The following is a 16013-nucleotide window of genomic DNA, read 5'->3' on the forward strand; positions in this document are numbered from 1 at the left end:
CTATCGGGCCTGTGGCGGCTGCACAACAGCTGGTCTAACCTCAGGCTCCTTAATGGACAGGTAGCAGAAGGTTGAGGGCATTGTTATCCGGTTTTAGACTGCATGAATGGAAAAGTATGTCTGGCCCTTACTTTTTTCTCCATCCTCCCCTCTCTTGGGGAAAGTAGTATCCAGGGTTCTCTTCATAGCTGACAAACCACTGCAGGTAAACCATGCTTCCTTGTGCTCCTAGTATTAAATATAATACTGTCGCGTCCCCCATACCCTGACGAGGTGGTATTGGGAACGTCCTAACCTAGATTCCTATCTAAAGGTCTCAAGGTCAACTTCCTAGGACGAGTCACACTTCTTTCCTTCACACACAAGCTTATGTAGGCCGCACGTTCCTTGCGGAGCAAGGAATTTGCGAGGTGCAGGGACTCTTTTCCTCGAGTGCTGCTCACTCGGATTCTGAGTCCCCGGGCAAAGCCAAAGCCAGTAAGGCTGTGACTTTCCACCCTACCTAAGGGTCAAGTCACCCCATGTAAATAGCGTGGTTTGTATTTCGGTTACGGAACAAATGACAAATTCGGAGATATGTATTTTTCCTAACAATACAAACCTTAGCTATTTACGCATATTTGCCCACCAGCCCTGTCCCCCGTGAAGTCCTACCTCTATGCGAAGTGAATCAGTTCACTGGTGTGTGAGGGGGGAGGGGTAGCTAGCTACCCCTCCCCTACCCCCTCGCTAACTAGCGAGAGGGTAGCTAACGCCGAAAGTAATACCCCATGTAAATAGCTAAGGTTTGTATGGTTGGGAAAAATACAAATTACCTCCGAATTTGTCATATTTGTTTCTACACAAATACAAACCCTTTTTCTTTATGTAGGAGTAATGATTTCAGTAAAGCTGAAACACAAATGTTAAAACTTTTAACAGTGTCAATAATCGACAGGCCGCTACCAGTTGGCAGTGGGAAAGCACCGTCTCTAGCTTGCTTGTTGACAAACCGCTTTCAGCCGTGTGTCTTCAATGGCTTTAAACTTTGAAAAATATTCATGTTTTACAGCTTAAACACTACTCTTGGGACATTGTTCATGGTATGATAGGCATTTTGTGGATATTTTCTGTGAGTTGGAGACAACGCTATCATATCCCCATTATCTCTTTAGGTTGGCCATCACCTTTGCTGCCTTGAGTTCCCTGATGTAGAAACAGACTCCTTCCTGAAGGCAGTCAGTTTCCGTCTGTATTTATAGTAAACACGCGAACAACAGCCGTCTTAGCAAGTGCTGTTGATTCAACGTTTTCAAACCCGCTTATTGAAAGCCGTTCGCTTTCCGTACCGATCACTAGACTTAGTGTGCGATCAGATCGCAGCTTGCACATTAGGTGAAAGCAGGCTTTTAACTCGAGAGATTTGATTAAGCAAGCTATCTCTCAGCACACACACATGGTGAAAGCAGGCTTTTCACTTGAGAGATTTGCTTAAGCAAGTTCTCTCTCGGCAAATTCTTTGTGCGGTAGGGTTCTTATCCATTATGCTTAAACATCAGCTACTCTATTCAAGAATACAAGGCTCTCACTGGAGAATCAATGAATCCTCCTCTAAGTGGCCCAAACACCCTACAGGAACCGATGGGAAACACCTGGGAGGAGGATGTGACAAAATCTTCTTCATTATCAAAATATCTGGAATATAAGGAAAAATCAATTTCCTACCAAATCCGGCAACAGACATGGAGAAGCTCAGAACTCCCCAATTCTCTTGACTGAAACCAAGAAGACTAGAAGAAATAAATCAAATTAGATGCCTAAAAAGGTAAAGGGTGGCGATTTCAGGAATTCTCGGCTAACCACAGACCATTACTGATAACAAAGGAGCTACTGAACAGCAAGAAATCAGTAAATAAATCAGCGTTCCGAAAATGTTTGCATCGACAGCTGCATGTTAATGTTTCAAAGCCGCTCGCAATGGGGTATCGTTTCGAAGTTTGCTCACTAAAGGCAAGAGCACAAAGCCAAAAAATTGCAGTCATGGATTGTTGAAGGAGGAAACACAACTAGCATAGGGGGAAAACGTTCCGAAAATGTTTGCATCGTCAGCTGCATGTTAAAGCCGCTCGCATTGGGGTGTCGTTTCAAAGTTTGCTCACTAAGGGCAAGAGCACAAAGCCAAAAGATTGCAGTCATGGATTGTTGATGGAGGAAACACAATAGCTGTCAACTATTGTAGTTTGTCTTTGATGGAGGGCTGGCTAACCCTATTTCTTCAAATGGAAGAAAAAAGAACGGTAGGAGTATCCATTGAAACTCTTAACACTCAGTCTAAAGACTAAGTGTTTCAACTAAAGAAAATAATCTGGTTTTCTTCTGTTTGATCATCATCAGCTGAATAACTACCTTCCAGAGGCAGATAATATTAACGTAAGAACAAAAGCCCCTATGCATAAAGGTTTTAAAGAAAACTTTATGAGTGAAGAAACAGCCGAGACAAAATAAAAAACAATCCCATAGTGGGATCGATCTGCTCTCATGTTAATGCTTGGCATCAAGTTATCACTGTACTAAGAAAAAGCAGTGTGCTAATGTTTCTTTACTTTGGGAAGGGAAGCGTTTCACACAAGCATGCCTCAATTCTTGTTGTTTTCTCAAGATAGAACTAAATGCACAATCGTAATCATGCAATTCACCAAATAGGGAAATATTGCAAATTTACAGCAATTTGTATTTTCCCCAAAATATTGAATTCTGAATTCGGAGTCAAGTCGTCCATAAAGCCTCAGGAATCCTTAATAGGCAAACCCAGAATTTTTGGTGTAATCAAAACCTTTTTCTTATGCCTTGCAGCAGAGACTCGGGGTCTAAAAGAAGTTGGTTCTCATAAACACTCACTTAAAACGTGAACAACGGATAGCATACACAAATGCATACAACTAGCTATTGCAGGCACAAATTCTTTTTTTATTTCAGGGTCTAGAGCAGAGGTGGGCAAACTACGGCACTAGGGCCGCATGCGGCCCTCCAATGGAATTCATGCGGCCCTCCAAATATTGGATATTAAATGTCCAAAAGGATTTTATAACCAGTATTTTAAAATTGGAATGTAAGTAATCGGAAATTTGTTCTCGCTCACTCTATTTCTTTCCCTGCCCTTTTGTTACGGACAAAAGGGCTATTCTCTTGCCTGACCTCTTCTTTATCTCTTTCTCTCTGCTTTTTCATCTCTGTCTCTCTATCTTGCATTTTTTCTCTATTTTATTTGCATCCTTTCTCACTCATTATTTTTTTTCAACCAGACGGAAATAGATTTTTTCATGATTTTAATTTTCTTATTCTATTTTATTTATTCATTTTTTAATCTATAATTGGCCATCGTTGAATAAAGATGCAGTTCGGCATCTGGGATGGGCGTATGCGTGAGTGAAGCGTGTATCGGACACGTTTGCTACCAGTGGCCAGTGGGATTAAATCTCGATAGTGTACAAAACGTTTTGGTCACGTAACTTTGTTACCGCGCCAACGAGTTTATTGCCTTATATTCAATCATTTCAGTGTCCTGGCAGATTCCAGAGAAAGAAGACGTTGGACATTTTATTTCAGCACAGCTTTTACTATCTTTCAAACTTTACCCAAAATGAGTGATTCGAAGCCTTCTAAAAAACGAAAAATTGAAGACGAATGCAGAGTATTTAACAAAGGGTGGACTGTAAGGTATTTCTTTACTGACGTCGGAGTTATAGCTGTATGTTTGATTTGTCATGATACAGTTGCTGTTTTCAAGGAATACAATTTGAAACGGCACTTTCAAACCAAGCACACCAACTTTGGAAGCAATTTATCAAAGCAAGAACTGCAAAAGAAGGCAACTGATCTGATGAAAAGTTTGAAGAAACAACAAAATGTGTTTGAAAAAACTTCATCTTTACAAAGGAATGCAACAAAGGCAAGTTTTGTATTGGCAAATAAAATTGCAAAACAAAATAAGTCGTTTGCAGAAGCAGAATTTATTAAAGATTGCATGGTTGATGCTGTCAGTGTTGTGTGTCCTGAAGTCATATCTAAAGTGTAAGCCATATCTCTGTCACGAAGAACTATTGTTCGTCGCATAGATGCAATTGCAATGAATATTCAAGATCAGGTGTTAACAGCCAGTGTTAGTTTTCAGTGGTTTTCTATTGCTTTAGATGAGAGCAATGACATTCAGGATACTGCCCAGGTACTCATTTATATCAGAGGAATTGACGAAAACTTCGAAATTACAGAGGAATTGTTATCTATGGAGTCTCTCAAAGACACTGTTACTGGAAAAGATTTATACAATAGTGTCATTAACAGTCTAATCAGGTCTAGATTAAGCCTGGATAAATTGGCAAGTATTACAACTGATGGTGCTCCTTCACTCATAGGTAAACACTGTGGCCTTGTGACCTTGATGAATGATAAAATCAAAGAAGATTTTCCATCGCACAGTGTGTTGTCTTTTCACTGCATCATACATCAAGAAAGCCTCTGTAGATCATCTTTTAAACTCAAACACGTTAAGAGCACGGGGACTGAATCACAGGCAATTCCGAAGCTTCTTGGAAGACATCGAGGCTGATTTTACTGATGTGCTGTACCACACAAATATCCGATGGTTAAGTATGGGGAAAGTATTGAAGAGGATGTGGGACGTTAAAGAAGAGGTTGTCTTGTTTTTTAATATGAAAGACATTTCTTGTGACTTTTCAAGGGAAATGGAGTGTGACGAATGGGTTTGTGATTTTGCATTTGCTGTGGACATTATGCAAAAGCTGAATGAGTTAAACACAAAACTACAAGGCAAAGGTTTATTTGCACATGAATTGTATGTGGAAGTGAAAGCATTTCAATTGAAACTTCAACTTTTTTCCAAGCAGCTTAAAGAGCAAAACTTTGTTCATTTTCCTCTGTTGAAAACACGAACTGTTACACAAGCACTATCAGACAAATACAGTTACCAGTTGACGGCTCTAAGAGATGAATTTATCAGAAGATTTGCCGATTTCAAGGCAATTGAAGGGCAGTTTGATTTGCTCAGCTCACCTTTTGCCTGTGACGTTGAAACAGCTGCTGAAGAACTGCAGGTAGAACTGATTGATTTGCAAGCCGACAACTCTTTAAAGAGGCTCTTTGAAAATAAACCACTGGTCGAGTTTTATGCATCTCTGCACTCAGAAAAGTTTATAAATCTGAAAGATTTTGCAAGAAAGATGTTTGTGATATTTGCATCAACTTACATATGTGAGCAGACTTTTTCTATATTGAAAGTTAACAAGTCAAAGAACAGGTCACTTCTCACAGACTCGAATCTTCAGTCAGTGTTAAGACTCAGTACAAGCAACTTGACACCTAATTTCAACAAACTGGTAAATGATTGCAGTCAATTGCATCAGTCTCACTGAGTCATTTTGATACTTCTGTTGCTCAGTTGCTGAGCTACTTTGCTTGTCTAATAAATGTTTATGTTTCATGTGAAGTTACTGCTTTAAAATATCAATACAAATATTTCTTGTCTTTAAATTGAGTTACTTTGTTTTCAAGCAAATATGCTTCATGTGAAGTTTTTCCCTAAATATATAAAATATGTCTTTTTGGATTTAATTTATATGTTTACCTTGAACTTCTACTCCAAATTATTGATTAATAAAAATATATTATTTTTCTATTTCTTAAACAGAGTTACTTTGCTTTTTTTTTTTAAATAAATTGTTTTTCTAAATAAATGCGTTTCATGGGAATCCTCTAGTCTACAGTACTTTAAAATGCTAATAAATTAAAAATTATTGCATTTTCAGTTTGAAAACAATATATTTTGGCTATTGTAGATATCAATTATACTGGAAAATATACTATGCGGCCCAGTAAAATTTTATTTTTTTTAATGTGGCCCTTACACTGAAAAGTTTGCCCACCCCTGGTCTAGAGTGATGTTAGAGCCCAAGCATTGGAAAAAAAAAAGAAAAAAAAAAAGACTATTCTAGATTACTAACTGCCTCATACATGTTATGGGCCTAGAAAAAGACATTAACTCAAAGATCATTGATGTACAGTAGAAGGGGACACAAAATGACAAACATCCGACAGAAGAATAAAGGGAGTGACCGAGACAAACTTCCAGTTTCACAAGTTGCCGGGACAGACCAGCATAGCCTATGTAGCCTTACTTGCCCCCACAGGGCAACAACTGCCAAGCAAAAGAGGAAAGAAAGAGAAGACTCATAACAAGGAATGAGTATCTGGATGACCACTTGGTTTTGTGTTAGAAAAAATTAGGGGTAATAAACAGCCCAAGTCACCAGCACTAACCGGTAGTATACCATGAATTGCTTCAGCAGTCGGGACCATCACCAAGTGGAAGGGACATTGGTAAGAGACGACTCAATCATCAAAATGAGAGCCTGGACTGGTTGTGTAGTTCAACTTCACAATTGCTGGAGGTACAGTATGTCAAAGCAACCCAAGTAGCCAGCATGCCGTGTATCGCATTATTGGATGGCAATTGACACCAAGCTGAAGGAACACTGGTAGCAGATGACTCATTCCCACATAGTGAGCACTAAGACTGAACGCTTAGCTCAGTGTCAGGAGAAATGGGGGTTATGTTAACAGCACAGACCAGTAAACCATGTGTCGCCATAGTTGCACGGTAACCGACGTCAAGCAAAAACTGACGACTCAAGTCTACAGAATGAGCATCTGGTTGGTTTGTTGGTCTGGTGTATGAAGATATCATGGGGATGGTAAAGGCAACACTACTAATTGTTGCTTGTCTCATATACATGACTGACAATGAGAAAGAAGGAACAAAAAGTAGTTTATTCACTAAGTGCTCACTCTCTGGCAAAATCTGAAATCACTATTATATGCAAACACAAGATTTATTCAAGCTATGACCAGATTATGGAATGGTCTTCCTAACCACCCCAAATTTTTACCACACTGGCAGCCCTAATACCTATTCTGTACTGCCATTAGTAACACTGCTTGCCAAAATTTGGGCGGGTTATCGGGATTCAGAGCTAGATGCAATCTTAGATGGGCAGGGTGGCTTTGGAAGGTAGGGGATGTATAGATCAGATTTTTATAGTTAGGCAAAAACTATTTAGTAAAAGGTAAGGAGGTATATTTTGCATTTATGGATCTGGAGAAAGCTTATGATAAGAGTTAATAGGGATGTGATGTGGAATGTGATAAGGTTATATGGAATTGGTATAAGGTGGTAAGCAGTGAAAAAGTTTATATGTAGGCATTAAATTGTGTTAGGATAGGGAATGAAATGAGTAAGCTGTTTCCAGTTAGAATGGGGCTGAAACGAGATGTGTGTTGCCATGGCTGCTCAATTTGTTTGTTGAATGCTCGAGTGCTTGGCCAAGGATTGAAACTGATAGATGAGAGTGATCACGAGAGATGTGAATCGGTTGCTGTTAGCAGATGATACTACAGTATATATGTTGCAGACTCGGAGAAGCAGCATCGATTAGTGGCAAAGTTTGGAAGGTTATGTGAAAGAAGGAAGTTGCAAGTAAATGAGGGTAAGAGTATGGTTGTAAGGTGCACAAGAATTTAAAAATATCACCATGGTAGTGTTAAATTGAGTTTTATGTTAAATGGAGTTACTTGAGGAAGTAGATCGGTTTACGTACTTGGGTTCTGTTGTTGCTGTAAAACGGTGGAGTGGAAGATGATGTACTAAAGAGTGAATGAATGATGTAGTGCTTGGGGCAATGGTAGAGAATAGTGTTAGGAATGAATGTAGAGAGCTAAATGTGTTCGAGATGAAGTGTCTGAGGAGTATGGTCGGTGTATCTCGGTTGGATAGGGTTAGGGATGAAGTAGTAAGAATGAGAATGGGTGTGAGGAATGAATTGACAGCAAGAGTAGATGTGAATGTGTTGAGGTAGTTTGGATATGTAGAGAGGATGGAAAATGGTTGTCAGCTGAAGAAGGTGATGAATGTAAGAGTTGATGAGAGAAGTACAAGAGGAAGGACAAGGTTTGGGTGGATGGATGGAGTAAAGAAAGCCCTAGGTGATGGGAGGATAGGTAAGAGTATACTAGGAATGGTAATGAATGGCAAGGAATTGTGACACAGTTTTGATAGGCCCCGCTGCTATAAGGTGACGCTGAGGTAGCAGCAGTAGGGGAGTCAGCATATGAAGCTTCATTTGTGGTGGAAGATAGGGGAGGAAGGTAGGCTGTGGCACCCCCGCCAGTACCAACCAAACCTGGCTGAGTCCCTCGCTAGGCAAGTAGGAACAAGAAAAAAAATTGCCCTTTTGTTTCTTTTGATGTAGGTTACCACACAAAATGGATAGATGGATGGATCTAATCAAGCAATGAACTAATGACATTAATAAAATAAAATATACATTTTACATACAATGACTAGTAAGATAAGGTTCAGTTTATAAGATCAAAACAGAAGTATATTCGGAAATAATAGTTAATGTCACCACCTAGTCTATGATACTGGGCCTTGAAAATTAAAAATCAATTTCTAGATAACAGGTGATATGAAAGAATGAAAGAAAGTGCACAATGAGCCAAGAATTAGATCGTCAAATCTCAATTTTTCTTCAATGTTAATCAAAATGTTACTTTATCAATAAAAGGATAGTTTTACTCATGGTAAAGACTGAAGTTTGAATATTCCATGATATATGCTTCCATACCCTAAAACTGGTAAAATACTAATGACTACAAGTTTTGAAATACATGAATCAAAATCTTAGTGCATATGGTAACCATGACCACAAAATCAACTCATTCATTAGTCACAATTACTACATTACTGTATAAGACCAGGCATTAAGAAGCTACTGTTTATATATCAATTGTACTGAGATCTAAATGCATGCACACATGAAAGATACCATAATTAGTTAGGATGATCAGAGATATACTCTAAAGCCAATAAAGGTTCTAATTTGATACTCACATTAAAACACTTCTCTGTTGCATAATACTTGGCCATTGAACAAAGAGATACAGTGTCTTTGTGGCCTGTCTCCAGAGCTCTTGCTGCATTTCGCACTAGCAAACGAGATGCTACTACATCTGTTGCCATTTCAGCAAGGCGGAATTGGCTATTCTGAAATATCAAATGTTATGATTAACTTTTATCATTTACACAGGTTTCTCAACAAACCCAGGATTTACAATTTGGCCTATTTCATAGTCAAAACCTCCCAGGCATTTTACTCCTTTATAAGAAAACAAGTCAACCAGAGCTACCTTATGTAAGGGTAGATTCCAGGGTCTAAAGCAGCCTTTTATATGTATGAGTGACTTTTCCTAGACGTCTAGAAATCCTAATATTCATAGTAACTTTTCTTTTTCTTACATTGTGTATCTACACCACTTACATGACAAATTTTCTACCAAAGTAATTTGTATTTTTCCTAACTATACAAACCTGAGCCATCATGGGATACAATAGCATCTCCTCTTGATTATCACCCAATTCTTCAGAAAGCAAGGGAATAGAGAATATCTCAAGCCTGGGTCATGTGCCAATGGAAATAAACAAGAAAGTACAATTCCTCCACTTTCTTCACCATCATTAATGCTAGCAAAATGAGTCTTTAAAGTTAGAAATCTGTTTGATGACCTCCTGTAATGCCCGTATTGGGTACACATAAGAGACTTTGGAGGGCCTAAGGTAGACAAGATTGCTAAAACCCTACGGTGGACAAGACTACTAAAACCTATTTATAAGTATAGAAAACTCTCATGAGGAGGAGAGGTTTATGCTCTTCAGTCAGGAGACAAGGCTCAAGGCTGAGGTGTAGCTTTCCACAGACATTACAGTACTGAGACACTTCTAGGTGAAGATCAATGAGAAAGTCTCCAGCCTGCGCTACAGATGCTAACAGATTGGGATACCATTCGACTGGTGGCTAGCTAGGGCAACAAGGTTCATCAGAGACCTAGTGTGGTCAACACTCAGTTTGTCAGCAAGCACATTAGACAATGGAGGAAAGGTATATGTTTCCCAAGAACAATCTGGCTGACAATTCTATGGTGTTATACACAGCCTAGATGTGCATCTTCTTTTTTGACTTGCAAAGAGGTAGGGAAACAGTGCCTCCTAGCTTGTTTATGTAAGCTAATAAGGCAGTGCTGTTGCTCATCACCAATCCCGAATGCTTCCTTAAGTGCTCTTGGAATGCTTGTATCTCCAAAACGTTTGTGTGCAGAAGTATTTTTTCTACTGACCACACCTGATACGATTAAGTTGCCGAGACGAAAGCCCCATCCCTATTTCAATGCAACTAAAAACAATAGCATGCCTGAAGGTGAGGTTTCCTTTGTGTAGCCACCAGGAAACATCTGCCTGTACTTCCTGTCTCGCTGGAACAAGCTAAGCAGTGATCCTCCTACACCACTGAAAGGATTTAATGTGGAGATGCCTGTGACCCATGAAAAAGCTTCTCCAATGAGGAAGGGCGGTCAAAAACACTTAATAATGTTGAGCTGGAACTACCATCTGGAGAGAATAGTCACTCTACCTTTCTGAGTTAGCTGATGTGATCATATGATAAAAATACTCGCTGCTGCCTTGCCTATCAGTAGGCCCAGATACTCCAAATTCTGCTTGGGTGTAAGAATCAACTTCTCTCAATTTATCACAACCACCAGATAGAAACAAAAGACAAGAGGGTTATCTTAATCTTGTAGCAACTGCTTCCTTGAGAAGGCCAGGATCAAATAATCATTGGGATACATCAGAAGACAAATCCCATACAAGAGACCCAAGTTGCAATCAGTGTGAACACCTGGATAGTAAGTACAGTTGGAACACAAGATCTTAAACTGGTGCACATCTACATTGATTAAGAAGCGGAGGTACTTCCGAGAGGACTGATGAATGAGTACTTGGAAGTACGCATTTTTCATTACTGCTCAAAGCATGAATTCTGCTCCTCTAATTGAACTCAGCACATTTCCTCCTGAACCTGATTGCTGTACAAATTGGTTCAGAAGAGAGGTAAATGACCAGTCTCCAACCCTCAGTTGACTTTTCCACCAGGAAGAGTCAACTGCAAAAGCCTGGAGATCCGTCTCAAGATAGTTAACAATGCTATTAGTCAGCAAGATAGGAGTGGGCCAGTAGTCCAGAAAATGTACCCATCCCAAAAAACACTTAATACTTCTGGCTCAGCCTAGTTCAATGCCAGATTTTCCAATGTCAAGCCATGCATCCCCATAATTGCATCAGCGGTAGAGGGGGAAGGTCTTCAACATAAGTGTCCCATTCTACCTCTCATGTACCTCTTTTACTGAACTGGTCAAGTTGGGGGCCTCAAATAGGCAATACATACACACACTCCTTCTAAAAGAGAGAAGTTGCAAGTGGTCCTAATTGGGGTCTGGAAACTGCAAGCCTGGTCACACCCAAAAGTTTGTCAACTCATCCTTGAAGACCCCTTGAAAGAGACTTGTAATGGATCAGGGAGTCCTACAAAAAGATTTCCACTTCTCCATCAATGGCTGCACATGAGTTCTTGGCAAGAGTGAACACCCCCAAGAATTGAGTAGTGTCAGTGGCACCTACTGACCAACTAGTTTTGATTAATGTTATACCCGAGCATTTCTCTCCTTCAAATTAATTAATGTTATACCCAAGCATCTCTCTCCTTCAAAATCCTAATCCTAGTGTGATAAAAGAGATCACTGTCCACCAGAGCACATGAGCCTCCTGTAGTTCTTGTGAGAAATAGGAGTGAATAACCCTGTCATCTTCATGAAATATGTCACAGCACCTAACCATTGGTCAAGACATGAAACTTCTTGTAGAGTGGCCATGGTAGAAGTTTCAATGACTGCCAACCCAGAAGCCAAGAAGGGCATATCTTCTGGTGAGTTTATTGACATAAGAGCTTACAACATGAGGTGCTAACACTGAAGACTTTGGTCTTTAGTCCCCCTGCCTCAAAGTATAGGGTGGATAATCTTGTTGGATCAATTAGAATCAAGAGATCTTAGATCCACAAATCTGACCCAAGTTATCCAAGGCCCACTAACAGGATCCTACAATTGCAGCTCCACGGGTCTTGACCCTCGAGGGACACCCAAGCGCTAATCAATGATCGTGGGCTTACCTAAAAATGGTGGCGTTGTTGCCACACCAGCTCATTGCATTCATGAATAAGTGCAAGAATCTCTAACTCCAAGGTTACCTACAGTGGTCAAGTTTAAATTAAATTAAAAGCATTGCATCAGTCTGTAAGTAGATTCTACTCCATATGTGTATTTTTTTGTGGACAAGTACTGAGACTACTACTAGATGCATTAAAGCAGTCACTCAGTGCCCATACAACACTCATGCAGTGTTCAAGTGATTTTTGTTTTGCACTACCTCACATCCCTTCCCCCTTGCTCAGACCCCAACTCTTCCACTCTCTCCGAGCAGTACTCGTAGCAGCCTCATACATTACTGTGCAAGCATCTTAGGAACTGTGTTTTGTAGTGTTGTGCCCACGTGTTCTTTGTCAAATTGGTATTTCTATTATTCATTGTAAAGTTAACAGTATAGTGTCGTGACAATGGGACCCCAAGATGATTAAGAAAGATGGCAAGGAGACAATTAATGTAGAAGTGGAAAACAAAGTTAATGAGAAGCATGAATAAGATATACATTTGGCAGACCTGGCAAAAGTGTAAAAGCAACAATGATTTGTACAACTTTGAAGAAAAAAAATATATAAAATCAATTGAAGAAACAACTGCCCTGTGTTCTTAATAACATCCAAAAGGTGCAGCTTATCTGATTAATGAAAATTAGTTGGTAGATATGATTACCAAAATAATTATTTGTGAAAAAGGAAAAGTATTACATGCTGACCTTGTAAAAAAGGAGCCAGGTACATTCGTAATAAAAAAGAAAAAAGACATTCATGGCAACTTGTGGGTGGTCTGAGTATTTTATGAGAAGACCTGGCATCTATAGTGTAGTGTGATATGGTGAGGCAACAAGCACCTATGTCAATGAAGCAGAGGCATTTGTTTTTAAGTTTAAAAGGTTAATGGATTCTTAGTATTACATGAAGCAACAGGTGTTCAATTGCGACAAGACTGTTCTTTTCTGAAAGATGCTAAGGAGAACCTTCATTACAGCAGAAGAAAGACCGTGAAACACTGTTTAACCTTGCAGTTATGTAATGCCACGCAAGGTTGGAAAATCAAACCACTTCCTGTGTATTACTCAAAAAATCAAAGAGCCTTTAAGAAAAGCAAGGTCCTGAAAAAGCAACTGAATATTATGTGGAGGTTGGACAACAAAGCTTGGGTGCCTACCATTTTATTTGTAGAATGAGTTGGAATGAGTCAATGAGGTATTTAGTCCTGAGGTGGAAAAATAACTTATGGAGCAAAGTCTCCCACTTCAAACCTTGTTACATAGGGACAATGCTCCTTTCCCACCTCCAGCCATCAAAGACAACCTAATGGAAGAGTTCAAATTCATGAGGATAAAGTTCCTGCTGTTAAATGCCCCTCCAATATTCCAACCCACAGATTAGATGATCTCTAATTTCAATAAACTGCTAAATGCTCCAGTGATGCTCTACGATCACGGAAGGGACTAACCTCATTCTCCAAGAGTTTTGGAGAAACAATTCCACATTGTCAACTGCTGGCTACCAGGGAAGGTGACCTGGGGGTGGTCTGACTACTGTGTATGTGGATATACATATATTTACAGAATAGTACAGACCAAAAGGATTAATAGTGTACTGCATAAAGCAGAGATAAATTTTAACAAATCTAATATTTTTTAATTTTCCCAACCTAGAAATTCATCTATGGAAAATTATGAATATAAATGGAAGATTTAAAAGCACTTAATTTTCAAAACAACACAAATATTCAATCCTGAACCATTAAACCCAGTACCAAATAATGCTACTAACCTTTTTAAAAATATGAAAAACTAGGAGACTTTGAATTTTAGTAAAACCATAACCTTTTATCATTTTCAATCTGTTCTTTGTTTCAATCACGAATAGGCCAAATAAAAGCTATATGATTTCTTGCTCAACCAGAACTTATAATTTGCAACTGGTTAACAGGGACTATGAACAATATACTGTACTACAAGCACTCACCTGAAAGGCGGAAAGTGGTTTTCCAAACTGCTTCCGAACTTTGACGTGTGCTGCGGCTGCCATCAGACTTGCATGAGCAGCACCAAGAGAGCATGAAGCTATAAAATATGGATATGATCAATACCAGGATAAAAGAGCATGACCCTTCTAAAATATATCAAAATAAATTACCACATATTTCAGTGTCATTGGGAAGTATGGCATACCAGGAGAAAATGAGTGGTGAGAGACTTGTAGATATGTGTGTTGAGCAGAAGGTGATAACTTCTTGCATTTTCAAAAAGAAAGATAAAAACAAGTATACATGGATAAGAGTGGCAATTGGAAGAGTGGTAGAAAGGGCTTTGATGGATTATGTGTTGATAACTAGAAGAATGTTTGGAAGTTTGAAAGACGTGCACGTGTTTAGGGGTATGGCTAACAGTATTTTGGTGGAAGGAAAATTAGTTGTAGCAAAAGAGTGGGGGGATGTAAAAGGGAGCTAGTGTGGGTTGAAGAGTTAATAAAACCTGAGGTAAAAAGTGAATATCAAGAAAAGTTGAAAATGGTATATGACAAAGTGAAAGTGAGAGAAACTGGTAATTTAGAGGAGGAATAGAAGTTAATACATCTACTCTTGGTGCTGAAAACAAGTGACAAACTTCCTATAGGTAGTGTGGCACAAATCCTCACCCGTACTCACCACCTATCGTTAATGATTTCAACAGCTATTCCAGCTCACACTAAAAACATATTCCCTATTCAAAGGCTGAAAGGTTTCCAAACGCGTAGGAACAATTTGAGTGATGTCAGCCGGATTTATTAATTCCCATGAGAAGTGTTGTTCTTAAAATCCTATATCTCAGGATGCAAAAAATTTTATCAACCATACAGTGGAACCTCTACATACGAATTTAATCCGTTCCAGAACCAACTTCGGATGTAGAAAATGTTCGGTTGTCGAAACGAATTTTCCCATAAGAATACATTGAAATAGGATTAATCCGTGGTTGAGCCCAAAAACCTATGATAACTTCTTAATAAACTACTACACATAATTTTCCCATGAGAATAATGAACACTAAATTAGATAATAGACATGTAAATAAGAAGAATAGACATGTAAATAAGAAGAATTAGCAAAAAATGATAAATAAGAAACGGGTTTTTAGCGTCACTTTACCTTAGAAACTCCAGCGCAGGTGTTGTTAGTCTTGCTACGCAGAGAGGAGACGGACGGGCGGCGAGGAGGTAGAGAGGTTAACTACGATAAACGTACACTACCGTAACTTATTCTAACTTACACTAAGTGAACTTTAACATAACTTAGCTTTTTTTTTTTTTTTTATAATTTATATTTTTTTTTTACATTTTCTTTTTTTCTTTTTGATGATTAATTTTAATCACTTTCACTCTCTACACTTGAAATTGATTGAATTTTTTTCTCTTCACTCTTTGCTGTTTTCTTTGAACCACTTCCTTCCTCTTCATCACGAGTTCGCTTCGTAGTTTTTTAAAGAAGCTATCGATAGAAAGTTGCTTGGTACAGCTTTTCAGAATGTTTCAAAAATAAGTTAGGGAAACATCATCAAACTGCGCAGCTACACGACAAACCTGCAATTTCTTTGGATGGTATTTGTCGATGAAGTCGACCACGTCTTGATATTTTCCTAACACCTCTTTTATTTGCGCGGAACTTATTGCAAGTTCACTCATACGGACGCCACGCTCATGCTTTTCAATAATTCCTTGCTTTACTTCTAAAGAAAGCATTCCCTTATTCCTTTTCTCACCACTACCACTACCACTTGCGAAACTAAGCCTTTTAGGACCCATGATTTTCGTAAAATACCGTAAAAGGATGAATGTAAAAAATCACGATTAAAACACAATTAATAGCAGAACGCACAGGGCACAACC

General features: G+C 38.9%; 1 protein-coding gene across 1 annotated transcript in view; it reads right to left on the minus strand.

Moving 5' to 3' along the window:
* The window catches only part of LOC137655682 (isobutyryl-CoA dehydrogenase, mitochondrial-like), an 80010-nt gene that overhangs the window by 13811 nt on the left and 50186 nt on the right, over positions 1–16013 (minus strand). The window contains exons 7-8 of the mRNA XM_068389641.1: positions 14115–14212; positions 8945–9097 (exon numbers count right to left, since the gene is read on the minus strand). Coding sequence (XP_068245742.1) covers positions 8945–9097; positions 14115–14212 — 251 coding nt within the window. The remainder of the gene's footprint in view (positions 1–8944; positions 9098–14114; positions 14213–16013) is intronic.

Source organism: Palaemon carinicauda, chromosome 16 (genome assembly GCF_036898095.1).
Source record: "Palaemon carinicauda isolate YSFRI2023 chromosome 16, ASM3689809v2, whole genome shotgun sequence".
In the NCBI taxonomy this organism is placed as follows: Eukaryota; Metazoa; Arthropoda; class Malacostraca; order Decapoda; family Palaemonidae; genus Palaemon; species Palaemon carinicauda.